Raw genomic sequence first — 26609 nt, 5'->3', positions numbered from 1 at the left:
GTGTCTTCCCACTCTCCTGGTTCCATTTGCTTTGGCTGAACCATTAATAGGGCTCAGCCTGAGCACGGGATGGAACGGAACAGGGCTGTCTGCATGGGATCCCTGCCTGCAGTGAGGGGACTGCTGCCAAAGCACCGAGCACACACAGATTTTCTGAGCGGAAAAACAGCATATGGAGGGGGAAAAAAACCAACGTGAGGGATGAGACAGAAATTTGTGTTTAGATTCTCAGAGCAGCATCATTAGAAAGCATGAAAAGCACTGTTCTCAGAGCCGTCATTTGAAAAAGTGTGTGTAAGTCGTGAGGAGCAGCTGAGGGAGGCTGAGGAGACACCTTGTGTTGCAATTATTAAAGGATCAGGGGCATGGATCATTGATAGAATTATGGGATCAATAAAAGAACTGTACAAGCAATAGGCCTGCAAGCAAAAGGCCTGTGTGTGAGAAAAACTCTGCATGAGAAAAATCTCTGTGAGAACCAAGCTGGGAACAAGAAGGGAGTTTTGAGAAGGTACAGCTCTGTGGATAAGACCAAGGGAGAAGGGGAGGTAAACACTGAATTCTTTTAATCATAACATAACTGTAGAAGCTTGCCAATGTAAGTCCAATTAGGTAGAAGTAGAAATGCGCTTTGATAAGTTTTAAGCCACTTAAGAGTTAACAAGCTGGTGTACTATGTAAGTGCCTCTGGATTGCTAATAAACGGAGTTTTGCTCTTATCAGCCGCATTGGTTTTGGACTGCAAGTAACTCCCCCCGCTGGAGTCCCGGGCCTCTCTTCTTTTTACAATTCCAACAACCTTGCAGTTCCCTACAGACCCCTGACAGCAGCAAGGCTCTTCTCCCAGGCAAGCAGCGACAGGAGGAGAGGACACAGCCTCGAGCTGTGCCAGGGGAGGGTCAGGCTGGACATCAGGAGGGATTTCTGCACTGAAAGAGCTCTCAAGTGTTGCCAGGGAAGGGAAGAACTCCAGGGACGTGGTGGAGCCACCACCCCTGAAAGCGTTCAAGAAACCCCTGGAGGTGACACTCAGAGGTTTGGCTGACCGGGTGGGCTTCAGGCAAAGGTGGGGCTCGATGAGCTTGGAGGCTTTTCCAACCTAATTGAGGGTGGAATAATTCATTCTGTGATTCTGTTTCAAAGAGAGAACAAAACGTTACCTGGCCTAAGCATGCACTGCCCAGTCTGGCTGCTCCAAACTTCTACAGCGCTCTTTTCTTTCTTTTTGTCTCCTCCTTCAGGCAACTATGAAACTGAAAATAGAGAAATTGGTGAAAAATCCACTCCCAAGGAGATATCCTAGGCAGTCCTACATTTTACAGTTAAATGGCAGTAAAATGAAGGAAATTCTGTAGTTTCTGTAGTTCCAAGCTGACCCCAATGTGACAGAGATTCAGACGGAATTTATGGAATTCTGGAGAGGGAAGGTTTCATTCAGGGTGAGCCAGGGGAAAGGGAATTGTGCCAGAAATTAGCAAACCCACACTCTTAGAGGATTTTTTCCATGCTGAAATATGAAGAAAAATGGTTCTTTCTATAATTGCTCGCTCATTTTGTATCCTTGCAACTTTGTTGCCCTGCAAAAAAAGGAGAAGCAGTGGGGGGGGGAAGTGTTGGAATTGACCTTTTGGGGTCACATCAGTGATAGTGCAAGCGGATTAACAACTGCTGCTAAATGGCAAACCATAAATATTCTGGTAAAATTTGGAATAAGTGAATTTCCACTCTTTCAGCCCAAGAGGGAATCCATATGGCAGTGGGGCCCTGCTGGCCCCAGGGCTGAAATGGCCTTGTAATTCCTGCATCATGGCATAAAAGTGTATAGAAATTTTGTAATAATTTGATGGGTCTGGAAGCTTAATTTAATAAGAAGAAATGAGTACAGAAGGGTTTTTTTTTACCTTTCATAATGATCAGGTGAAAAGAGATGGTTCATCCTCCATTCTTCCTAAAATCTCTTAAAATAGCTTCCAGAAATGCCATGGCTTAGATCTGCGTGGCAGCTGGATTCCCTGGAATGGTTGAATTTTCTTCTTTGGAAATTTATCAGCTATTGCCAGAATCCAACCCTTCTGATGTTCTTAAATACATAACAAAACAGAAAACATATTAGTTCAAATTAAATTCCTTTTTTTCCATATTTGTTTCTAAGTAGATTTTATGTAAAGGCATTTACATAAATATTCATTTGCTATAAGACTATGATATAAACCATAAACCTAAATATAAGTGAAAACACAGCTTCAGGGCCTCCCAGCCCTAACACCTTTTGACTTCTGTGTCTGACATTTCTCTTGTCCGTTGGTTATCAATGCTTTGTTCCTCAGCCATGCTACTGGACAATTTATATTATTTGCAAGGAAACTGACTTTCATCTGGTTTATTTAAAGCATGTGAAAAAGTTCTTTTTTGTGTTTGATAATCCTTACTGTCCCTTGGGCAACTCGTTCCACCTGAGATCAGGTTTGGTGTCAAAATAAAAAAAATCAAACAAGAAGGGAGAATATTTCTTGAGGATTTTCTGTTGGTTTTCACAAATTAAACGAAATTGTATCAATATTCTTATTATATTAAATTTGTTTTAATATAATTTGAATATTAAAAAATAATGTCCTGTTCTCAGAGAAAAACATTGCAAAAAATACACTTCAGTTATTCCAAAGAGGGCTTATAATTTAAGACTTTATACTAATAATTCTGATATTATTCTGTACAGCTTTTCATTAAGATTCAAGCATTAAAAGTATACAGAGTATCTTTTTCTATAAGATTTCTTTTCAAACTCTTTTTTTCCAACTGGATGTAGCAACATGGTCATTTATGCTGGCAGCACTCAAATCCAATTTAAAATCTACATTTCCTGGTAACAGCCCCTTGCATTGGAGACTCCAGTTCAGCACCAAGCTATGGCTTTGTTTCAGGATGAAATTATCCATCCTTCGGCCTCTGTTTTGGCAGCTTTTACACAAATCAGTGATGCTTTTTCACTCCTGTGATTGTCGTGGTGTATTCCCAGATGTGCCACTTGTGGGAGTTTGGAATTCTCTCTGTCCCCAGTGGCTCTAAAGGCAGCCAAATAATTAAAGTGCTCAGCCTCAGGAGGGGTGGCCAGTTCTGGTCAGTGGCAAATATGGGATCGGAGCTCTTTGGAAAAGCTGCTCCCGAGGATTGTTGGACCCTTTAGGTCTTGCTTTGCTCATTAATTTTGCTTTCAGACACAAGGTTTGACAATAAAAAATAGAAGAAGTTTTAGTTTGGAATTAAAATATGCTGTGGGTACCTTTCCTTTCAAAATCAAAGGCGCCTGGAGATCATGGGATTTTGAATTATTTCAACAGCATAATACTGTCAAATTTACGAAAGTCATATATTCCCAAAGGATGAGTTGTGACCATTTTTTCTTGATTCATTTCTTGTTATATTTTTATGACACGCGTGTTAACAAGCTCCAGTTTATGACCCTGACATTTGCTTGTTTTCCTTTTGGAGGTCTTCATAAATCACAGAAAGATTTTTTGTTTAAATCATTATAAATAAACTAAGCAGAGAATAAGTCATTGAAATGGACAGAAGCAATTTCCTTTCTCTCTTTTTTAAATGTAATATTTGCCCAGCCCCTGAACCATTCAAAGAGTGAAACATTTGCACGGCAGGGAGAACACAGCCGTATCTGTGTGTGACAAAATAGCAGGACATCCATAATGCTGTTGGCTTCTTCATTTCAAAAGGCAGATTTTAATATTACTGACTTCAGAGGAAGATAAGAAGGGCAGTGCATAAGACATTATCAGTCCAGTGTGGAAATAATGCATTCAAAATTAAAGACAGCAGTTTAATTAAGTGCATGAAAGGCTGCCTTTTATGATCATATTTCAAATACTAGAATGTCTTTTCATCCATTCTGCCATATGACTTTACTTAATAATATATCAAGAACAAAAAACGTATTGGAGTCTTTCTGCAAATTCAATTAGTCCAATAAAAAGTGAAAAATAGTTTCTTTTTCATTAAAAAGAACTCAACCCTAACCCTTCTGATGACAAAGTGCGAGATGAGAAGGGAGGGCAAAGCTGGAGAAGGATGAACATTCTGCCTTTGTGATGCATTTCTGTGCGCAGGAAACAGATGAAGTGTCACCATCAGTAACATTTGTTATTGGAAGGACTAATTGCACTCTGCTGCAGGCAGTAGTTTATCAGATCCACACCACGGGGTGTTTGCTCCTCCCTCGGGATGCTCCCCCGGCACAGCGATGTCTCCCCGGTTATTGGGCTGCAGTGGGCAGGGCGATTATGCTGAAGGGAGCCTCTTGCAGGCTTGAACTGCGAGTGCTCTGGCACCTTGCCCTGGTGCTGCACAGGTTAAGAGCAGCCTCTTGAATCCATTCTGCCTGCGAAGGGTTTGTGCTCAGGGAAGTGCAGGGATCACAGTTCCCTGTGCTAAACTAGAAAAAAAAAAAGGAATAAACAACCCACGAGTGCAGCATTTCAGTGCCGGGTACAGTAAAGGATGAAACGTGCATTCTGAAAACTTTGAGAAGATTTTAATGGGGTGCCAAAGGGAGCTGAAAGGAGCTGCTGTGCTTTAGGCTGAAGGCAGTGGGTGACTGGCTCAGCCACGGCACACATCTGCAGTGACTGAAAGTTATTAGCACTCGTCAGCTCCTGGGTGACCCCTGTGAAATGAGGTGCTGGTCCCAGGCCGGCTCCCAGCAGGCAAACTCTGCCTTCCCAGCCCCCCCAGTGCCAGCGGGGCTGGTTTGTCAGTCACAGCCCTGGCACAGAGCCTTGTAGTGGTACCACGGTGAATAAACAACACCCTCACCTCTGCAGCTGGGCACTCAGGTCAGGGCTGAGGCAGGCTGGCAAATCATTTGAGAAGGATTGAAACTCTGCTGCTACACGGGTAAATAACTCATCTCATTTCCCAGAGCTGCCTGCTGACGGGTTTCACTTCTGCTGACATAACTCCATGTGGCCCTGAGGGTTGTTAGGAATGATCTGGTCCTGTTCTGCTTCTGGGCACCCACCCCACAACCTGATTCCTCTCTGCTGACACTTTTCCTCTTCCTTGTCTTATTCTTGGTTCTTTTAATACTGTGCTATCTATCCAGGGGATGGTTCCCAGTATGTTTCTCTCAGTATGTGCTGATGAACAGATTCTGTTCCAGATATCTATTCATGTCCTACTCTCATTTTAACTTCAAAATATTCCTCTCCCAGAGGTTTCCTTAGAATAATTTTCCATACTGTTGAGAATCAGACAGGCTTCATTCTGAAAATGCAACAGTGAATTTACGAGAGTGGCTCATCAGGTTTTTTAAGCAATAATTTCCATATAAAAGAGGTAAGAACAATAAAAACTATTTCCCTTTGCAAGCCTGCAGGTGCAAATAAGAGCGAGAGTTTATGGAAATATGATTTAATAAACAGATGTTTGTTTTTTCCTATAGGTAACCCTCCTGCTACGGGTACAGGAACTTTACACATCACCTTGGAGGATGTCAATGACAATGTCCCATCCCTTTATCCAACACTGGCAAAAGTTTGTGATGATGCAAAAGATCTCAGGGTAGTGGTTCTAGGAGCATCAGACAAAGACCTTCATCCCAACACAGATCCATTCAAATTTGAACTCAGCAAGCAATCCGGCCCAGAAAAGTTGTGGAGAATCAACAGGCTTAACAGTAAGGCTGTAACTTTGATTATTGTGTAATTATTCCTGCACTCCTGTATCCCAGTGTACTCCCCCTGAGGCACTGTAGGAATTCAGGAGCAGTTTTGCTTGAAAATATTGTAGGATGGACCAACTGCTGCTGCTTTACCCTGTGCTGGATCTGCTGGGATCAGCTGCCAGTGGAACACACTGGTTCTGAAACCTGAAACTTCTTCCTTTCCTTGATGTGTTGGCTGAACTGTCTTTTATCTTTGTGTTAATGAGGGGGCTACTAATGACTGATAATTTTGTAATTCATGGCACAGGATTTGTTTGCACAAGGTGCACAAGGCTTTGCTATAGGACAGCATGAAACTCTTGCATGGGCTTTAGCAATGTAATTGAAAAACTTCCTAATTTTAAGTATTTGAACTCTTCACAAGTAAAATACCCCAATGCATGGGACTCCACGTGAATGGTAAGAGGCTCATGAAACTGCAGAAGGTTTGTATGTCAAACTGTGGCACAAGTACATTATTTCTTCTTAATGTAGATTATTCCTATTTCTTTTCTGGAATGTATTATTTATCTCTGCCACACTCCAGTCTTTTAGTTCATGTCACAGTCTTAGAAAAAAACTAAAGATGGATGTGATGGTTGTACCTGCCTGCAGGACAAAGGGGAGGAGCCTTTTTCTTGGCTCTTCTCCAAACATCAAAGCACCCCTCTGTAACACCCTAAAAGAATTATCACACCCACCTGGGTGCCAACAGCTGCTGTGACCCTCAGTTCCCCAGGTGCAGCAGATCTGTGGGTTTGGAAGGGGCTTTACTTCCCTTCCCTGCCTTCTCAGGGAAATTGTGAGAGTGGTTCAGCAGCTTTGTACTTCCTGGCAAGAAGAGTTATTTTTTCCTTTGGCAAGTAAATTTATTCTCTCTTCTTGTTGTTTTGGGGGTGACAGGCCCTAGCATTTCATTAGTATATTCATTTTCACAGGCAGCTTCTGCCAATAACTTTTAGACTAAATAATGTATTTAAACAAAAGGGGCTCTTACAAGTCTTTCTTTTGGTGGGGTTTGGAATAAGTTTGCAGTCCATGAAAGAATTTCAGTTCTGTCTCTTCTTCCCTCCAATTCAATTATTTTTTCTTAGTGTATTCTCATTTTCTTCCTAATTTCCATAAATAACTTTGACATGTCTGATGTTGCTTGCAGATTCCTCTACCTCTCCAGACAACCAACATTTGGCTAATTCTCCCCTCATCCTTTGCAGATACTCATGCCCAGGTCATCCTGCTTCAAAACCTGAAAAAGGCCAATTACAACATCCCCATCTCAGTGACAGATTCTGGAAAACCTCCTCTGACCAACACCACAGAACTGAGATTACAAGTGTGTACCTGCAAGAAATCCAAAATGGACTGCAGTGCAACTGATGCTCTCCATATCAGCCTGACCCTAATCCTCCTTTCACTCCTCAGTTTATTTTGTAAGTCTTTTGCTGAGCTGTAAGTAATGAAGTGTTGTTTATCTGCTCATTTGTACTCTGCACAAGAAAACCCTCCAGGGGAGAAGTTAAATTCATACATTGATACCACAATGCATAAGTTTGGGCTCTTTTTCCATGAGGGAGTAGCTGTGAGAAAGATGGGGGGAGGGTTTTTTAAAATAGTCAAAAAAAAAATAGTAATGAATGCCTGATTGTCAAATTAAGAAATAGAAGCAATAATTTTCAAAAGAATCAAAGAGAATCAGAGCTAACATATGACAAACTAAGAAGTACCAGCTGTAGTAGCAGATTTGTGCAGTGCTTTCTTTCATCTCTCCCCACTTGAATTCAATTCAAACCCAGAAAGAGGAGATTAAAGGTGTTCGTGTAACAATGGCTGTTCTGGGTCACCAGGAAAATGAGGACTGTCTGCTTCAATCTATTCCTCCACATAAAATGTGCAAGTGACTGGAACATGAGGAACTTATTTAAGGTTCTGGGCTTAGAACCACCCAGAGCTGATAATCAAGTGGCCAGTCTGGGTTGGAGGGCAGAGAGAACTGACAGGTAAATGAAATTTCTGCTGCTTCTGAGAAAGCTTTCCAAACAAGATTTACAAAATTCCTAACTTGAATTGGAAGAAGTGGAAAAAAAATTAAAAATCCCAGAATGACTCAGAAGTAGGAATTCAAAGCTGTGGAGTCCACAATCTAACGTGGGTGTGTCCCTGGCTGGTCCTGTGACAGCTGCCAGCAAAATTTTTGATGCAGTGTTAGTTTTGAATTCCTAATCTGTTTCAAAGGCATGATAGTAAATTAACTATACAACTCTGATAGTAAATCTGTTATTCAAGGACTGCTACCATCATCTTATGTTAACAGAATACATTATGTGGGGACTTAAAACCTGAGCCATGGTGAAAGGCCTTTTATTCTCCACGAGAGAAAACCTGCCACGAGGCAGGGACAGAGGTCAAGGGAGAGATCCTTTACACATCTGAGGCTTAGTGTGTGCTTGATTACACATCCTGCCTGTTTTTTTCCTTCTCGTAGACTCCTTTTATCCCAAAAGGTTGGCATGAAGGTCATTGTGAGTGAGCTGGTACTAGCTAAGGTTTGTGATGCTCTTTGAAGATGAAAAGGACTATATAAATGCTAAGTGCAAATTCATGTTCTTAGTCTCAATCAGTGACATCTAAAGTATCTGCTTTGGCTTTGGTTCAGCTGTTCTGGGTTTAGTCTCCTGGAACCAAATGCAAACTTCAGCTGTTAGGAGTAATATGTTAAAAATATTTGACAGGGTGTGACACTATTGCAGCAGTGATATAAATATGCAGCCCATTGATTCAAATATATTCTTGTTGCCACTTCATAAATGTTGCTGCTGCTACACTAGGCGTGACTTTCACTGCTGGAATTACTTTCTTATCTGACATGATTTGCACTTGGACTTTATTTACATTAATGCATCTGCTCAGAATACAATGAGGTAGCGAAAAGCTTTTTGCTTTGGAAAGTTGTTCTTTTCATGTTGGTTTTTTGCAGCCCTCACCAAGAAGTCTGATCATTTTCCTTAGGCTGAATTATAAAGCCAGTTCTAAGTATTGGAAAGTGCTTTTTGAGTTGCTCTTCTTGGCTACAGGTCTTGTCCAGCTCAGCTGTGGGTGGAATGCAGCCCCTGGCATCCCAAGCGTATCCCATAGCTGCCATTCCATCTCTGGAACTGTTACCTAACCATGCCTATGCAAAGCCAGCAAGCACCACAGCTCTCACGAGCACTCTCCTCAGGTGTGGATGACTGCATGGAGACAGGAAAGAATGAGGCTGGGAGCCAGTGAGAATAATGTGGTTCTGTGTTTGAACTTCCCTGAAATGAGCTGGTATCACCCCATTCCCAATTCATTTCCACACACAGATTTTTTATAACCGTGATTAGCTCCATTGCAATGTTTTGTATAGTCCAAATATTTATCAGAGTAATCAAAGATTACGATGCCATAAAAACAAAGAGAACTTTAGTGCTTATTGAACAGATGAAACATCCCATTTCTAGTGGCAAGTTATGGGTTTAATTTTAGCAAAAGCCCTTACGTGGCTCACTTTGCTCCCAGTGTTTGTGTTTTATGAGGCTCTTGTTCCTGGGAGGTAAATCCTTCAGTCAAATGAACTTTGTTATTCATGCCAAAGTATTTCTTTTTGTATTTGACATCTGGTGTGAGGATAGATAGCCCTCGGAAAGAGCCGTTCGTGGGAAAAGAGCTCTGCATGATTATCTTTCCTATAGAAAACATCTTGGTATTATCATTTAAATGGTGCAATTATTATCTATACTTAGAACATGTACCTCCTTCGTAAATCATGAAAGAAGTCAGATGTGGCAGATTTCTGAAGTGTCTGAGCACACAAGTGAAGAGCCTGATTAAAACTGAAATGGATGCAAAACCCAGCAGTTTCTCCCATTCTGGAGATGCCCTACTGTGCTCACTATACTGAGGGATAATGTGATACAGACTGCAGAGTTGCCCAGAAGCCCTTGGAAAGGTAGATATAGTTGGAAGAAAAATTGAGGAGTTCACGACAGCCAGAAATAGAAATGATAAAAGGCCAAACTATAGGGGCAGATTTGTGTGACACAACAACGAGGTGCCTGGTGGAATTAAAAGATGATGAACACAAAGTTGATTGGGAAAAGGAGCATCTTTGTGTATTTGTACTTAACCTAATTACCACTGGGAGTCAAGCTGGAACGGCAGAGAGTGGAGAGGCAGAGGAGTTTCCAAAGTTACAATAGGTAATGGTGACAAACATTGGAAAGAATCCTGTCACTTGTCATTAATGCAGACCCCATGTTTAAGATGAGACTTCATGTGGTGGCTTTTTGTCCTCTGCCACCTTTTCCTCGCCATTACTGGAGATGAGGCAAGGAAAAGTTCAGATATAATTCAGAATTTAGTAGTTCAGATTGAGGAAAAAAAATGGAAAAAACAAGCTGAGATACTTGTCAGGGAGGGGGACTACAGCAATCAGTTACTTGAGGAAGGGAGTGAGCAGGGGAAAGTGAAAATCTGTCAGGAGCGTGTCTGGTGCTGGCTCTGAGGTTGTCCATGGTGTCCCTGAGTGCTGCATTGTCTCAGTCATCTTGTGTTTCCAAGCTAAAACAGCTCTGTTCAGAATTAATGGAACCAAAGGGACGTGCTCAACACCACCAGAATTATAAACAGGCTCCCTCTGGAAGGCTCCTGAATGTTTTAAGTGAGAGAGAAGCTCCAACATTCCATAAGGATGAGGGATGGAAATGGAGGCAAAGTGAAACAAGCCAAAACCGAATTTGTTCATATTGCCATAACAAAGTCAGCAACAAAATCTCCCCCAGGCCCAGCAGGAGACTGAGAAAGAGCCACTCTGGCTAGCAGAATGAGGCTTTAGATCTATTACAAATTATTTATATTATTATTGGTATTTAAAGGAGTATTTGAATTCTGGGCTTTTGATTTTATAATAACTATTTCACTTAATTGCATAATCATAGAATGGTAATTGCATTTCATATCTTCTTTTATATTCTACTGACATTAAAGGCCACGTTAGATTCAAATGCGTGGAATGAAGGGAATAAAAGAACAACCAAAGGCACAATAGTCATGTCAGGAATATTTTACTTAAATTTCCTTGCTATAAAGAGACTGGGATTCGAATACTCACACTGAAAAAAACCCCAATTTTTTATCTTTTTTGACGATCAACCATGGATAAGAAGCTTTCTTTGTTCACCTGGCCAGTGGACTACAAAGCTGTAAGTTGACTTGAACTGAAATAAATAAAATGTTCCATTATTCTGAACAGAAAGTGAGGTGCCAGACTACAGGGGAAATGCTGCCATAAAGAAATTAAATAAGCTGGAGGTCTCTACATTGCAATTAATTTGTGAAAGTCAGGGTGAAAGGCCTCAGGTGTGTTTGAAAAACAGAGACTTGCACAGATGTCTGTGCTGCGATTGCAAAGAAGCCTTAGAGATACCCCTGAATTTAATTTCCTATTAACTTCCACAAACTTTTCCTATTTAGAGCTGGCTGTCCCTCACTATATTGTTTTTTTCTGATTTGAGGAATGCAGCTACAGGGCCAATAGAGAAAACACAGGTTGGGGGTTTTTTTTTCCCCCTTGAAAATGATGTATTTGTTATTAAACCACTACCACAAAACAAATCGAATTATATTAAACTGGTGGGTTTGAATTTCCATGAACCTGGACAGGCAGAGTTAATCCTGCAGCGTTATCTCTCACCCAGCTCATTTTTCAAAGCAACAGCAGCCCCTGAATCTCTTGTTTACCCCGTGTTATTTGTGCAGGAACATCAAATGGCTGAAAAGTGAAACAATGCATTCCTGAATGGCACCAGAACAAGACAAATCAGAGCAGGTTTCAAATGGAACAGACCTTTAAGGTCACTGCTCTTTTCATTACCAGCACAGATTTGTTACCTGCACATTCCCACTTTTCAGCCTTTATTTTGAGTTACTTGGCTTAGTTTGAAACAGTCAAGTTGCTTTTTTTTACTTCAGGACTCAAAAATTCAGTTTTTACAGTAAAATTTTTGGGTTTTCCCAAGAAAAAAAGAAAAAGTTCATCCCTGTTCCATACAGTTTTGAAGAGGAACCATCAGAGGAAGGGTTCCCAGTAGGTGAATTTGCTAAACCAAATACTTCTTGTTTGTTTCTTTGTTTGTTGGGTTTGGGTTTGGTTTTTTTAGCATTTTAGGTTGTCTTAACGCTTTTTAATCTTCTACAACAATTTTCTACTTTTCAGAGTAGTGTTATTTAAAAATAAGTTTAAAAAAAAAGATCAGTTTAATTAACAAGAGGAAGGAAGTTTGCCAGATCCATTTTCCCATTTCTGAGAAATGAAACGTCCCTACTTTGACTAGCATTACAAAAACCATCAAAATGGGGAGTGTTTTGCTATGAAAGGTGCTTTATTGGGGTGGCTGGGGGTTTTTCTGCACTGCTCTAATTTGAGTTAGATTGGTGCACTAGAGAATTACCATGTAGGTACCTAAAGTATCACCTAAATTATGCTCTCCAAGTAATTTGAAATTGCTGATATTTAGTGAGTTCCACTCACCTCCCAAACCCAATAATAACAGCAGCAATATCCACTATCACTCCTTACCTTTGTTACAGATGGTTTGGCCCACATTAACATTATTATTATTTTTGCTGCTAATTATCACTAAAATAGATGCTTTCTTCCATGCCTGTATGAGAAATACACCATTTTTATTTGTGTCCTTAACGATTTTGTTTGATTATTAAAGAAAGGATGGCTTGGGGGTTAATGGATTTCTTCAATTCAAGCCAGCCTTGATTTGAATTTCCTTGTTAACACAGAGCTGTGTCCATTCTTCTGATTCCTCTGCAGGTTTATTCAGTCCTGCAATGTATTGTACAGTTGGCTTTGGGAGCCCACCTAAAGTTAATGGGGCTTGAAATGGCCCAGAAATCCATATGGATGTCCATAATTGGAGACAGGATGTTTGTACACCCGGTCGGAGAGACAAGACAAATAGAAATGCCCCCAAATTGCACATCAGCATATTTAAAATGTGTTTAATAACATTATATTTTATTGAGTCAATTATGTGGGAAATGGCATTTTACACACATTTGAAACCATCCAAACATGCTCCAGAAGTGCAGAGGTGAACAAATAGGACAGTTCAGAAGCTGTGTGTTTGGAATGCAAAAGGGAGCCACGTTAGCAGCAAATGCAGCTCCTTCCCTAAGAGCTGCTATATTATTCCTGGTGGTCATTCTGGAGGCACGAAATGGACATTTAAAGAGAGTGGTTTGATAGGCCACTTAGTGTTGTGAATTCAAGTGAACACTTTTATGTTTTCATTTTCTCAACAGTACTTCACAGTAATTGTTGATATATAATATTTTGTGTTTCTTTTCTGAACAACTTCTTAAAGCCACATAAATATCGAATTTCAGATAGTTATCATCAGAACTGCTGTGGAGTGGCCTATGATTAAAAACTAGCACTGACTATATGACCAGTTGAAGTATTTTTTTCTGCCATTAATGGTCGCTATACACCACAGGACATTTGTTTCTTTTCACTGTGTCTGTCCTTGGATATTTCCTCACTCTATAACATCCAAATAGCTCAATGTAAACAGTTTTCTATTCAGATTTGGGTGGGATATTAAAGATCAGGAGGAGATTTGTTGTGCCTAAAGGTTTGATGGTGTTGCCTTTGCTTTTGTAATACCCAGTGGAAACTTACAGAGCCATTTAAAGGGCCACTGATGTTTGGAGCATTTCAGACTACATCTTAAAGCCTTACTTTATCCATATAACTGATTGGGATATGGCATTGGTTGGTATTTAGGTAAGTGCCATGCTCAGGAGTAGTTTTTCAAAGAATTTGAAATGAGCAGGTTGATACCAACACAGCCAACCCTGGCAATTTTCTAGTTTGGTTTTTCCTTTTCTGTGGCTTCTAAGCATAATACATTCCTCTAGTTTTTATTCTTTCTCAATAAGAATTTCTTCAGATGATTAATTTAGGATTTCAAGAGTGGTTTAGCCTATACCTACAGATCAGAATGTGTCTGGACTGTTCATGTCCTACTTATTTAAAACTGATGGTAACCTGTGCTGTGCTGCTGTGGGAGAGGAGATCTGACTGCCTGAGCAGTTTCTACTCCTTTAAAAGGTGGGCTCCCTGCTACAGCTGATGCATTTCATTCTCAGCATCCATATGAAGAAATCAGCAGACTTGTTCAAGGCTGCTATTGCAAAACTGTACTTATTCATTTCACTAGTTGAATATTTTCAACCATTCAGGTCAATTTATCAGATTAGAGCATGGGAAAATATCCACAAAGGCTGCAGGCAGCCACCTCTGCAATTGTTTCATTTCAACAGAACTGAAAAATGAAGGAAGCATTTATTCCCTATTCCCAACATTGCTTTGGGAAAGTATCCAACTGAAATTCACATCAATTTAAAAAAATAATAACAGAATACATCTTGGCCATTCTACCCTAAAACTACCCTGCCTCCCACTAAGATTCTTCATGTCCCTGGAGAACAGGAATTACATTAGAAGATGTTTTATTTGATAAACCTAGGGGAGCACTGGGCTGGGTAGCACATGGTCTTGTATTTCTAAGCAAGGAGAGTCAGAATTTTACTTCACCTGAGCAATTTTTCTTTCAGAGAGTGTTTCTTTTATGCACTTCTTAAGAACAGCTCATTACATGGGGACATGACAGGGAAGAGCAGAGGCCCAAACGAGGATTCAGCAGTGCCCTTGCCAGGGTCAGAAGAGCACTTTGGGTTCCACCAGCCCTGCTTTCGATCTGTCACTGCAGCCTTATAATAAAATACAGAAATAAATATTATAATAAATATAATTATGATAAATTAGCAGTGTGAGACATATCTTCTGCTGGTGTCACACAGGTGAAATGATTTCAGCAGCAGGAATGTCCCCCCCATGAGAGCTGGTGAGTTGGGATTGGCACATTTCCCCTCTGCCCTGCCAATTTGGGCTGGTTGCAGAGCACATGGCAGCATTTCAGTTTCTGAAGTTAAACACTGACACTGATTTACGAGAGCCCACCGAAGCTCTGAGGAGAATTATGAGACACTCATTTCACACACAGCCCTAATGCACACGGTGCTTTTCCTATCATTAACAACTTTGAAATAATTTCTCATATAAATGGGAAACAAACTGTGTGTGATGTCATAAGCTGCAAATTTTCAGGATAAACTCATTTACTTTTGTAGTCCTTATAAACTTTTGCCCAGGGTGTTATGTCCAGTGCGATCATCAGTTTGCTCTGGCTGATATTAACCCCAAATTTCTTAATAGCAGGATTGAAAACACAGGGGACCTGTCTGGAAACAGTCCTTCAAATTCAGTGAGATTTGGGGTGAAATTTATAATAATTTATAGGCACAGGGTGAATTTATAGGCACAGTGTTTCACACTGTGAAACTTCTGGTGTTGAAAGTTACCCATGGCAAATCACCCAGTGATGCACGTGAAAATCATTTCTATTTTCCTAAGTTCAAGGCTAAACTAATAACTATGCATCTAATTAATGACCTTTCCTAGATGGTAAATCCAGGAAAGAAGGACCTGGATGTTGATTAGCTGCCTAATCAGAAACACGGTGCTGATCTCTTCTATCATTTTTGTTACCTCTTTAGCATTACTGAGGTTTCAATAAAGTCCATGATGTAATGTAGACTTTTAATTATGCCAGATTAATGTAATATTTCTGATGAAAGGGTAATTGAAAGAAATGGAGCATGCATGAGCTGAACTCCAAACTCCAGCTGTGTTAACTCTCTTATTTTAATGGGAATTAAAGGATGAATGCATTTTGGGTAAAGCTCATTCCTGTACAGAGGGTCAGCGTGAAACTTAAATGCCTTTAATTTTTATGAGGTTTTAACTGCAATGTAGAAGCAGAATCTGTGTAATAGAGGGTGAGCTTGGTCTCATAAGGAACACATCTTTCAAAGGCTTTTAATTACTCAATTTAGACCTGTTTCTTTAAAATAAGCAGGGAATTGAGTCACTAATATGTAAATATATTCAGAGAAAGCTCAGGCTGCAGCAGGGAAAGCTGGGAAACACCAAAGCATTTTCTGAGATCAGAAGTTCTGCAAACACCATTGCTAATTGGCTGATGGGAAGAGTTCTGCTGGAATAAGAGCTCTTGGCAGCCTGAATTGTAGGGAATGAATTTACATCCTACCAGTTGCTTTTTTCCTGGAATGCAGATTATGAAATCTTTGTCTTAAATGATGTGCTTTTCCTTCCTTCATTTTCTCCTGTCATGTAGATCAACAAGAGGAGCAAACCTGGAGTTAGCCCACTGTGAAAAAGGCTGAAAGGGAGCTGTAGTCATTGAGGAAGCCAATATTAGGAACCACTTGGGCTGAATTAGGTGGATCGCACCTTTTCAAACCAAATCAGCTTTTGAAACCCCAGTTCAGGGCTGTCCCTGGGAAGTTGGGCCACCAACACCAACTCTTCCAAATGCAGTCAACATCAATAGACTTTGGTTGGAGTAGAAAGAGGGGTTTTGTTCCATTTAGGTTTCTAAGTCATGAGTCTCCCTGCCCTGAACTGGGTACTTAGACCTATATCCCCATAGCATAATTATTATTAATAATGCTATTAGTACCTTAGATCCAGATAAAATCCACAGTGTTTGTCAGTTTTCTTGACCAGCACAAGCAAACATCCTCTTCCAATGCCAAAGCACTGATGCCAACAGCCACCAGCTGTTTATAAGAACCTGCTGTGCTTTCTCATCTGAGCCCATTGACCAGAAATGTAATAATTCAGAAACACATGGCAGTAACCCTGCCTTTTTCGCTACTATCTCACTGTCATCTTAGCAGGAATGAGGCTGAATGTGTCTCTCAAAATTGGTGAAGATCACATTAGAGACTCAAATGAGAGATATTTCTGGAGAAATAAGTTCCCTGTAGCTGTGCTCACTTAGGTGCTGCTGGTGCATCCCCAGATTCCCAAGAGGAAAGGTGGGAGGGACCAGGTAAGAGCAAAAATTCCCACCCCACACCTTTGTGGCTTGAGTGCCTTGGGCAGCAACTCACTTGTTGTAGGTAATTTCTGTCAAATCTCATCTAAACCAGCGCATGGCGTGTAATAACTCTTGAGTGCTGAGGCCAGATATGGAGACAGAGCTGATAAAAAGAAAATAAAATAATTACTAGGCCTAATTATCATTAGTGTGCAGATCTAAACCTGCCAGGCACAGGCTTACCAGGGCATTAAGTTCTTAAAGGAAATAGTTCTCATTGATCAGCAAATGTGCTCCATGCATGCGTTATTTGCACATTTAATGCTCACAGTGTTCCTGAAATGCTAATATATTTTATGGCCTATTGCCAGCAGCAATCATCTTTAAATCATATGTGTTATAAAATACATAAGAATGGGTTAAAAAAAAAATTAAAAACCAATGCAACCCCCTCGAAGTGAGTGGATAAACACCAGAATCCTCCAGGTGAGCTGGTTAGAGCTGGAGCTCAAATAAGAAGTAGACTCTAAAAATTTGGCTCTGTGAGAGCATTTCTGGAACTTTCATTTGTTCCTTCTTTATGGGTACAATAAAGAAAAAGAAAAGCCAACATGAAAACTACAATTCCTATACAGGAAACATTAATAAACATTGGAAATCGAGCTGGGAGAACAGACAGGTTTTAAATAAGGACCAGAGGCTCACAGCTCCCCAGTGAGTTTATAACAGAGCAGTTGTGTTGGTTTCAGTGGACTTCTTCACATTCAGGGTTGAGTTTTCTGGGCAGTACTTTGGTTATCCTTGATTTCTGTAGATTTTATGTTAAGGGAGTTACTGGCCAGAATGTTTGGCCAATTAACACCTTGCATGGCTGTATCAGACTCCTTGCAGAAAGTAAATTTGTAAACTGATGCTCTGTTATTAACCACAGGCACTAAAAGACTGATGCTCTGTAGGACAGAAGCAATTTCCAATCCACTTTGTGTGCAACAGAAAGAACCAAGATAGATTTGATCTTGCATATTCTTACTCACCCAAGATGGTTGGCTACTGAAATTTTACAGAGCATGATTTTGAATGTTGGATCTGATTTTCAGAGGCAAAAGCTACTCCTTTAATAATCCACCTGTGCAGAAGGGTCAATCATCATTAATGGGTTCCAGGCAGTCCTTGGAATCAGATAATTCTTTTAACACACCTTCAGTCAAGGTTTAGTTGAATTCAGAGTGGTCTTGGCATCCTTGGCCAGTGCCAAGGGTTTCGTGGAAGTGTCAGCAGAGGCAGATGTTGGGACACAGCTTTCTACAGAAGGTGCCCAGGTTTCTTTGAAATCACGTCAGGGAAGTTGTCACCACGGGCTGTGAATGAGAAGAAAAACAGGTCATGCAGGGATAACCCAGAAATGTGCAGGCAGAAAGAGGCAGAGATGGAGCCACAGAGATTTTGTCAAAGTGGTAGAGCAGGAAAATGCTATGTACAGCACAAGGCTGGCAGGAGATGAGCACACAGCAGCTTCAATTTGTCAAGGGCTCAGAAGAGATGCTGCAAACCTAACTGAGAGCCTGGGTAGGAGATTTAGCTGTTTGAATGGCTATAAAAGCCCTTTGGGACAATGTGTGAGAGAGAATCCTCTAGATTGACATAGCCTAAATATACAGACCTGGAAAGGAGATTCCATGACAAAAACCTCCTCTGGTTTGTTTGTGCTTTCAGGCTCGAACAAGAGGCAGGATGATGGTGTTGTCCTGAGCAATCAAAGGACTAGAAGGGAGTGCTTTAGGGGGAAGATTTAAGAGTGGAGTTGTAGCTGTGCAGAGCTGTCAGCTAAACATCCAAAAGGTATCAGAGCCAGAGGCTGACATTTTAGACTAAATGGAAAAGCAGGAAAAGAGAGTAAAGTCGCAGAACTGCCAGCACCAATGTGATTGCTGAGCAGGAATGGATGGTGCTGCTGGGAAGGGGAAGAAACCAAAGTGGGGGGGAAAAAAGGCTTCCTAAAAACACTGGACTGGAGGAATGAGGCAGAAGGACAGGGTGAAAAAGTGATTAGAGAAATCATAGTAAAATAATAGGAGGAGACTGTCCCAGGAGCCAAGGGAACATCAGATTTTCAGGCATGTGATGAAATGGATCAAAGGCAGCTGCTGGGTCAGAAAAGATGAAGCTGAGAAGCAATTTCAGTGGAAAAAAATCTAGGCAGGGATTGGAGGTGACAGAGTAAGGAATGGGGCAGTGCTTGCAGAGGCAGGTGGGGTAACAGGGAGGATCAAGAGCTTGTTGTGAGAGAAACTGGCCTTCAACAGACAAAAAACAGCAAAGGGAAAAGATTCGTAATTAAAGCTGAACTAACTAGTTTTTGTACACCATTTACTCGGGAAAGGCAACGTGTATAAAAGGTAGAAACATTCATTACATCTGTCAATATAACGTAAAATATACAAGCTTTTCTTCAGGTGTGCACATAAATCACCAGACCCTGCCCTTTATTTACAGGCTGTTGGTGGAGCAGTTCACTGGCTGCTCCAGTTGGTGGGATATTTATAAGTTTTGAGCTGGCAGATTTCTCTGGTGATGTTTCAGCCTGTGGATTGTACAGAAACTCAGTGCCACAGCTGCTGTGCATTCATCATGTGCAAGTGCCTGTCCTTAGCAGGAAGACCTCCAAGGATCTCCTCAGGATTCAGAGCAGCTTCGTCAATCCCAGAGCCAGCATTAGCTCCTTTGAGCCAGGATTAAACAAACGCCCTTCAATAACACAAAGCTTCGTTGGGATCTGGAAAGGCTATTTTTCAGGTGGTCTGTGAGATCAGAGCCTCAAATTCTCTCTCTTCACTGCCCAGGAGATCAAGTTGTTTACAAGAATTTAGTTCTAGCTGGAATCCCTAATCCAGATATATCCAAACTTTGGCAGTCATGACCATAAATCTCCTATATGTGAGTCTGGATCCTGATTTTGTGGCCAGACCTTTTCTTTAAGCAGCATGCTAAAATTTTATCCACATGCCAAGCAATTCCAGATTTGGAAATCTCAGTTAAATTTCTCACTTCAGTGAGCCCCATCCATCAGGCCCTTTGTGGATTTCTTACACTTGATTTGTTTTATTTACCTTTGTTTACCAGAAGTGAGGTGCTGCAGGGAAGGGGCCAGGCAGGTGTTGCCATCCAGGTGCCTGCATTGCTGCAGAATTCAATATTAACATCAATTCAAATGACAACAAGAAAGAAACAGATAAAGTAAAACAGCCTTATCAATAATTACATTAAATTCGACTTGCCCCAAAAGGCAAACAGATCATTAAAAATTTTTAGAAGGCACAAACCAGCACCTAACACTGACCATTACATTTCTGTGGTTGTGACAAAATTATCAATATTGCAGTATTACAATCATTTAAGTGCACAGATGCAATAAATGTTAGACAAACTTTTGCTGAGTGAGTTTTGATGTGTCCTCCCCCTGGTTTTATAGGCTGTGAGGTACAGCTAGTGCTGGATTTGCTCTTAAACTCTCCTTTCTTAACTTCTTTACTGCCTCGGTATTATCTCTTCCATCTAAACCAGAATTCAAGTTGTGCCACCTTCACTTCATTTAATAAAAAACCCACATCAGTCTTATATTTCTGTAACAATATTGATATGATATATCAGGCCTTTTATCCTCTGCTCTATTCACAAGCTGTAAGGCACTATCAGAGTGGTATTTTTCAAAAAATATTGTTTGTTTGCTCTTTGCTTGTCAGGGTATGCGGGGAGGGAGGGACTGGCATTTCCTTGTTCTCCTGCACAAATGTAACTGATGGAGGTGTTCAAGGCAGGGATCAGGTCCTGGCTCAGGATTTATCCTCATATTTCCACACCACATCTTCCAGAATTACACCACAAAGGTCTCTGACTGCCCCACTGACATTTTGGGGGTTTCCTCTAGGAGATTTCTGCATTCACAAACAATTGCTTCTGGACCCAGGTAATTGATATTTAACTGCTGGCAGTGTACGTGCACTCAGCCAGCTGCTTGAGTGGGGGAAAAGAAACCCAAACAGTTAAAAGATGCTGTGATTTGCATAGCAACACTCACCCCCATCTCCCATCCTTTAGGTCTGTAAGAATTCCTGCCATCTGAAGCTGTCCTACCGAGTTGCCATGGCAACGAGAAGAAGAGAAAAACCGTCAGATCTGAAGATTGCAGTTTACAATTACTGTTCTTCACTCCTCGGCCTCAGTTGCTCCAGTTTAGTTTGCAACCTCACTCAATCTGTCCCACTGTACCTTGGTGTTCGACAGCCTCCACCCCTCCTCCCTTTACCCATGGATTCCTCCTGCAGGACACAAGGTTTACTCAAAATTTTCTCTGAATGTTAAAAGACCATGACATCCAAACCCAACCTTGGGGGAGCAGAAAAAAAAACAAACCAGATTGACTCCATTTTTTTCTATCTGTTGACTTGTTGCTATTCAACTGTTCAGAAAATATTTTGTTGTGGGTTAGTATTTGTATATGTATGAGTGTATGTATATATATATATTTATATAGAGAGAAGAGTTATACCACAGGTTTAGCTTTTATAAAATGTTCATCTGGAGTGTGCAAAGGGAGGGAGCAGAATAATACAGCCACAGATGAATTGTAGCTGTTCCACCATGGCTAAGCCTGCTGTGTTTGCTGTTTAGAGCGTGGCCAGGAGGAGCGAGCCCGTGGCCACCCCACCCCAACCAGGGCACCGACGTGGCCCTTCTCGTACCTCAGGTTCAGCAAACAAGAAATGCAAGTCCCCAGGGCTTGTTCCTGACCTGAACTGCTCTTCTTGGGCCCCAGAGGGAGTTGAGGATGCAGGAGGAGCAGCCAGCTGTGATCCGTGTGCAGCTCAGCCTGATTTGAGGGGCTCAAGGGGTGAAACGTTTGCTGGGGCAGGTGACAAAATGTCAGTGAGCTCTGCAGGTGAGAAGCTGAGTCAAACAGCAACGCTCAGTGTTTGCCAGAGCACTGGTCTCTCTCTCAGCCTCTGTGCCAGGAGGAGCACAGGTGCCCTGTTCTATAAATACCCTCACAAACACACAAATCCATAGTTTTGGGTATATATATATACATACATACACACGTACACACAGTTTCCAGTTAAGAGTAACAAGAGCATTTCTTTGTGTGTGTAAACTTACCACACTCATTTGCAGACATGGGAAAAAAGGGTGTTTGTTCTCTATGAATGTGGATCCTTTTTTATTCTGTGAGCATGTAAGGTCAAAAAAAAAAAAATCCTTCTAACTGTATGAAGATGATCATCTTGTTAATAAACTGTAAATGATCCATCAAAGCTCACACCAAATTTTTATAAAATTAACACAAAAAGTATACTAGTGACAGACTGTGGCTTTTATTAGAGCTTGCCAGTAACTAGGGTAAGGTAAGTGTCTTAGAATATTTTAATAAACTTGCTTATTTAAAGTTTAAACAAGAAAGCTTCCTTATGCAATAGAACTTTGCAGCTGCATTCCTTAGTTAGCATTTTTACAGTACTTATGGGTCATACTCTATGGCATCCTTACTACGGTGAGATTATGAGCATATCTTCCACACCACGTCTATGTTTCAATAGTAAAGATTTTTGGAAACATTAAAAAAAGTCCAAACATGCATTTAGTTTCCCATAATGCTACACTAGGTATTAAATGTGTGTTGGTGGTTAAAATTTGCTGTACAATAGCTTTTTCTCTGACTTCCTGTATTGTACCAAATATGAAACAGGTTTTTTTTCTTTCTTCCTTTTTTTTTTTAATCAAAAGGAGTAATAACAGCAGCGACAGAGGAAAAATGAGTTTGTGTTGTGAGCTTTCCTAACGCTGTAGATTACTTGATAAGATATGAGCTGCCTTCAGACCAGTTTTTCTCTTCCAGCTTAACTCCTGCAGTCCTGACCAAGTAAAATCTCCCCCTGGTCCCTGCAGGAGCTGCTCGCTCTGTGTCACCAAAGTGGCACTTCAGGGTCAGTGGGAGCTGGCCAAGGACACCAGGAGTGGCTTTGGCAGCTTCAGGCATCCCAGCAGGGAAGTGCCTGATCCCAAACATTACCATGGGCACGCTTCTCATTCTTTCTCCCTGCCCATACCTTGTAATGACCACGTGCTGCTGCTTTGCCATCAACAATCACATCTTTTTTTAAAAATATACATATATTATTTTCAAGCAAATTTTTTTCCAAAAGGAACAATTCAACCAGTGTATGGCACCTCTGGAATTCCAACATGTATGTTCAATGAATGCACCCAAAGACTTTCTGCACCCTGTGCTTGGAGCTAAGAAACCTCTATCTTGAATAAAAGAAATTATATTACCCTCCCCCACAAATACTCTTTTCTACTTGGTTTTTTCCTCTCTCCACCCAGCAAAGCCCACCTCTGGAAAGACCCCCTTGACTTTAGGGTCACTTCTATCGAGTCCCAGAGAAATCTCCCCTTCCCTGCTTTAAACCAAGGCTCACAGAGCATTTGGCGAATCATTCCAAGGGCATCCAAAATGAGGAACAAGGAAAAAACTCTTCTGCCTGGAGCTACACCAACAATGGGAAGACTCTTCCAACCACCCTGTGCCCAAGGAGAAGACCTTTCTTCTTGTATCCACTGCAACTTTTTGATGTGCAGAGGGATCAGAGTCTGGCTGAAGCTCTGACCTGAGGTGCATCCAACCCTCCATTCCCATTTTCCCTTTATTTCTGCTCTCACACATTAAAGCCTCCCAGCCTTTCCCAAGTGTCCCAGGCTCCGCAGGGAGCCGATCCCTGTCCTAGCTGACCATGCCAAGAGAAGATGAAGCTTCCATGTTAAAGTTTCTCCCCATTTAACACAGATTGTGGCACGTTCAGAGCGTGACACACGTGAGGAACCACAGCAGAATCTGAGTTCTCCTACCTGAATAAAGGGTGTCATCTCTGGCTCAACAATCCGATGTCCATCTCCTGAAACAAAGGAACAACAACGGTTTATCCATTTTTCTACAATATAATGAAAAAGCAGAAAATTTACAAAACTGGTTGTGTTATTTCCTAATAGTTGATTATGTTTAACATTTGTTCAGCCAAGCTTGCTGTTTTTATAGCATGTCCCTTATTTCCTACCCAGCTGTTTTAGTCCCACCAACATTTACTTCAGTCTGTGTTTGTAAATCCATAAATGCTGTCTAGAGTCAGAAAGGCAGTGAACTTGTTGATTATCATTTTGTAACATGCACAAAATTTTTTTGTTGGTTAAAACCATTTCCCTTGGAAAGACTATCTGCTGTTGAAACAAAAATTGGGAATAACAATCAGTGAGAGGGGTTTATTAGCAAGAAAAAGGTCTTGTTCTTGGTGTTGCTAACTGAACCCTGATCTGTGCTTCTCGTGTGTGCTTTTCCAATATGCCTGTGTGCATTTATTAATGTCCATTTTGTTCAGTAGCTGTAGGTCTGAAGAGTAAAAAGGGAAACGAGCTGCATTTCCTGCTGGGGGTGGAGGAGAATTAGGTAAGAGTGGAACACGGGTAACACACTCCCTGAGCCCCGTTCTCACCATGTGTACATTGCTGTAAATCAAACAGAAACTCCTTCACGAGAACTGAGATTCAGTTAATCATATTTAGATGAAATTTTTCATCTAAACCTCCCCACATATTGCTTTTTGCTGTGAACAGCAAAGCTGCAAGATTTGTCACAGGATTGCTGAGTGCTTACGCATTATCAGAAGTCTGGGGTTTGTGACATCCAGAGAACCTGAGCCACCCACAGGTGACTCGTGCCCTTCACTGACCACCTGAACGTGTCTTCTAAGGCTCCCAGAATAATTTGGTTTAACCTTTATTTGAAACGGCTAAATAATTTGTCCTGGTCTCTTACAGAATGATTTTTTTGGATCACTACAATACAAACCTCATTTATTAAATTATGGACTTACAAGCAGTTTGTAGGGCTCTATCTGAAATGCCTTATCACTACAAAAAGACATATATTATACTGACAACTTTTGTCTTTCATTTGCAAAGGCCTCTTGTCTGACATACAGAGAAAGCTGCCAATTTTCTTCTCAAATGTTACTAATTCACTCGTAGCAGAATTCTGTACAGAAATAATTTTACCTCACTTGGTCTAAAGGCTAAGTTACTTTCAGAATATGTTTAAAAATGTTTTATTTAATTTAAAAGAAGAATAATTATATTAAAGTCACACTGGCTTGAGAACACCAAGTCTAAAGCAAAACTCTGCTCCTGTCTTGCCTTTATTGCATCTCTAGAAACTCTCTTGTCTGAGAGATCCCATCCAATGCTAACAACAAGAAAAATAAAGTAGCAATTATTTTCTTTCCATTAGCTCTGTGCTCTATAATCTTTAGAAGCAACATGGTGTACATTAGTAATTATCATTATAACCATTCTATTTAAAGCAGATATAGCTGAGTCTTTCCTACATAAAGCACATAACCCACTGACTGCCCCGTTCTATTGCCTCACACCAGGACACACGAGCTGGTTTGGGTTTGTCCCAGTGGAATGGATGCACTCTCCCACTCTGAGTGGAAAGTTTCTAGTTGCACAACTGCTATGTGTGTATATATGTAGATATATAGAGATATACACATATAAATATATATATAATATAAATGCAGGTGGAAGGAGACTGGCACAACATGGGGACTTGGAATAAGCAGTTTAATTCCCCCAGTTAGGGATGAATTCACGAGATAAGGGACAGTATGGGCTACATGTTTTGAACCAGTCTGCTTTAAAGCCAGCTAAAAAAGGCAAAAAACCCACACTCTAAACCCTAGGCTTATCCCAACTCTCCTGTTGTATTTCTGCCACCTTGAGCTGTCCCCTCGTACCACAGTTATATCATTTGAAGATATGCATCATTGTTTACTGACTCATATTTTTGTTGTCTGTGGATCAGCAGGTCACCAGTAGTGGAAAGGGAAGGGTTTAGAGCCAGAATTCCTCATTCCTGAGCTTTCAGTGGGATAGCTGCTCGGGAAAGTTTCATCCAGCCTTGAACATTACACTCCTCCTCTGCATCAGCAAGTGACTGTACTCTGTAATTTGGGGTGAAATGAATGCAGTCTAGAGCCAGGCTGGGTGTTTGGATGTGCACACACCCCCTGCCTGGGACTGGGACTGAGGAATAAATCTGTGTCAGGGGGACTGTGATGGGGAACTCAGCACAAACGAGTTGTGTTGTTGCTGCCATTTCAGCCAGAACCCTCCTGTACAACCACATCTACCCCATAACACTCTCTGTCCCTTTAAGTTACCATCAAGATTTTTCTTTTATTATTGTTTTTTTCTTTTTTAATAGTTCAGGCAAGGAGAAAAATATTTTGTTTGATTTTCAAGATGCTTAATTCAGCTACTTTTCCAGTCAACCGTTCCTTTGGGCCCTAGTTGCTGAATCGCTTGCTGTTTCTGAGGTGTAAATAAACGTTTTGATTTATGACGTGGTTGCAAAGAAACTTGTAATTTATTTGTGAAATGCTCAAATAAAGGATGTATGGGCTTTTACCTTCTGTCTGGATGTAGACCTCACTGCAGGAATGGAGGGCCATAAAATGACCTCCAGACTGGCAAAGGAATGGAATAACCTGTGTTAGATATCAGAAACCCCAGGGTGTTCTTAGTGAAAGAGAGAAATTGAAGCCTTCACCTCACCACGATGTGGTTTGAGAATGAGAATTGGGAGCTTAAAGAGGTAAATAGAATCACAGGGAGTGGTTTGGGTTGGGAAGGACCCTAAAAACCATCTTTTGAATGATCTAAAGATCAGGGACACCTTCCACCACACCAGGTTACTCAGGGCCCCATCCAAGCTGGCCTTGGACATTCCAGGGGTGGTTTGACCACACAAGAATAACCTTTTATCACACAAGAAAGCAGCA

General features: G+C 41.0%; 1 protein-coding gene across 2 annotated transcripts in view; it reads left to right on the top strand.

Annotated features, from left to right (window-relative positions):
- The window catches only part of CDH13 (cadherin 13), a 449036-nt gene extending 422801 nt beyond the window's left edge, over positions 1-26235 (top strand). The window contains exons 12-14 of one of the 2 annotated variants that reach the window (XM_032121641.1): positions 5453-5686; positions 6928-7143; positions 20815-26235. In XM_032121641.1, coding sequence (XP_031977532.1) covers positions 5453-5686; positions 6928-7143; positions 20815-20822 — 458 coding nt within the window. In that variant the 3' untranslated portion in view covers positions 20823-26235. Of the gene's footprint in view, positions 1-5452; positions 5687-6927; positions 19955-20814 lie in introns of those variants that run through there. The other variant, XM_032121640.1, reaches the window with a different exon arrangement.
- Positions 26236-26609: the final 374 nt, after the last annotated feature.

The sequence above is a fragment of the Corvus moneduloides genome, chromosome 12 (assembly GCF_009650955.1).
Source record: "Corvus moneduloides isolate bCorMon1 chromosome 12, bCorMon1.pri, whole genome shotgun sequence".
In the NCBI taxonomy this organism is placed as follows: domain Eukaryota; kingdom Metazoa; phylum Chordata; class Aves; order Passeriformes; family Corvidae; genus Corvus; species Corvus moneduloides.
This window is presented reverse-complemented; position numbering and strand designations above follow the sequence as displayed.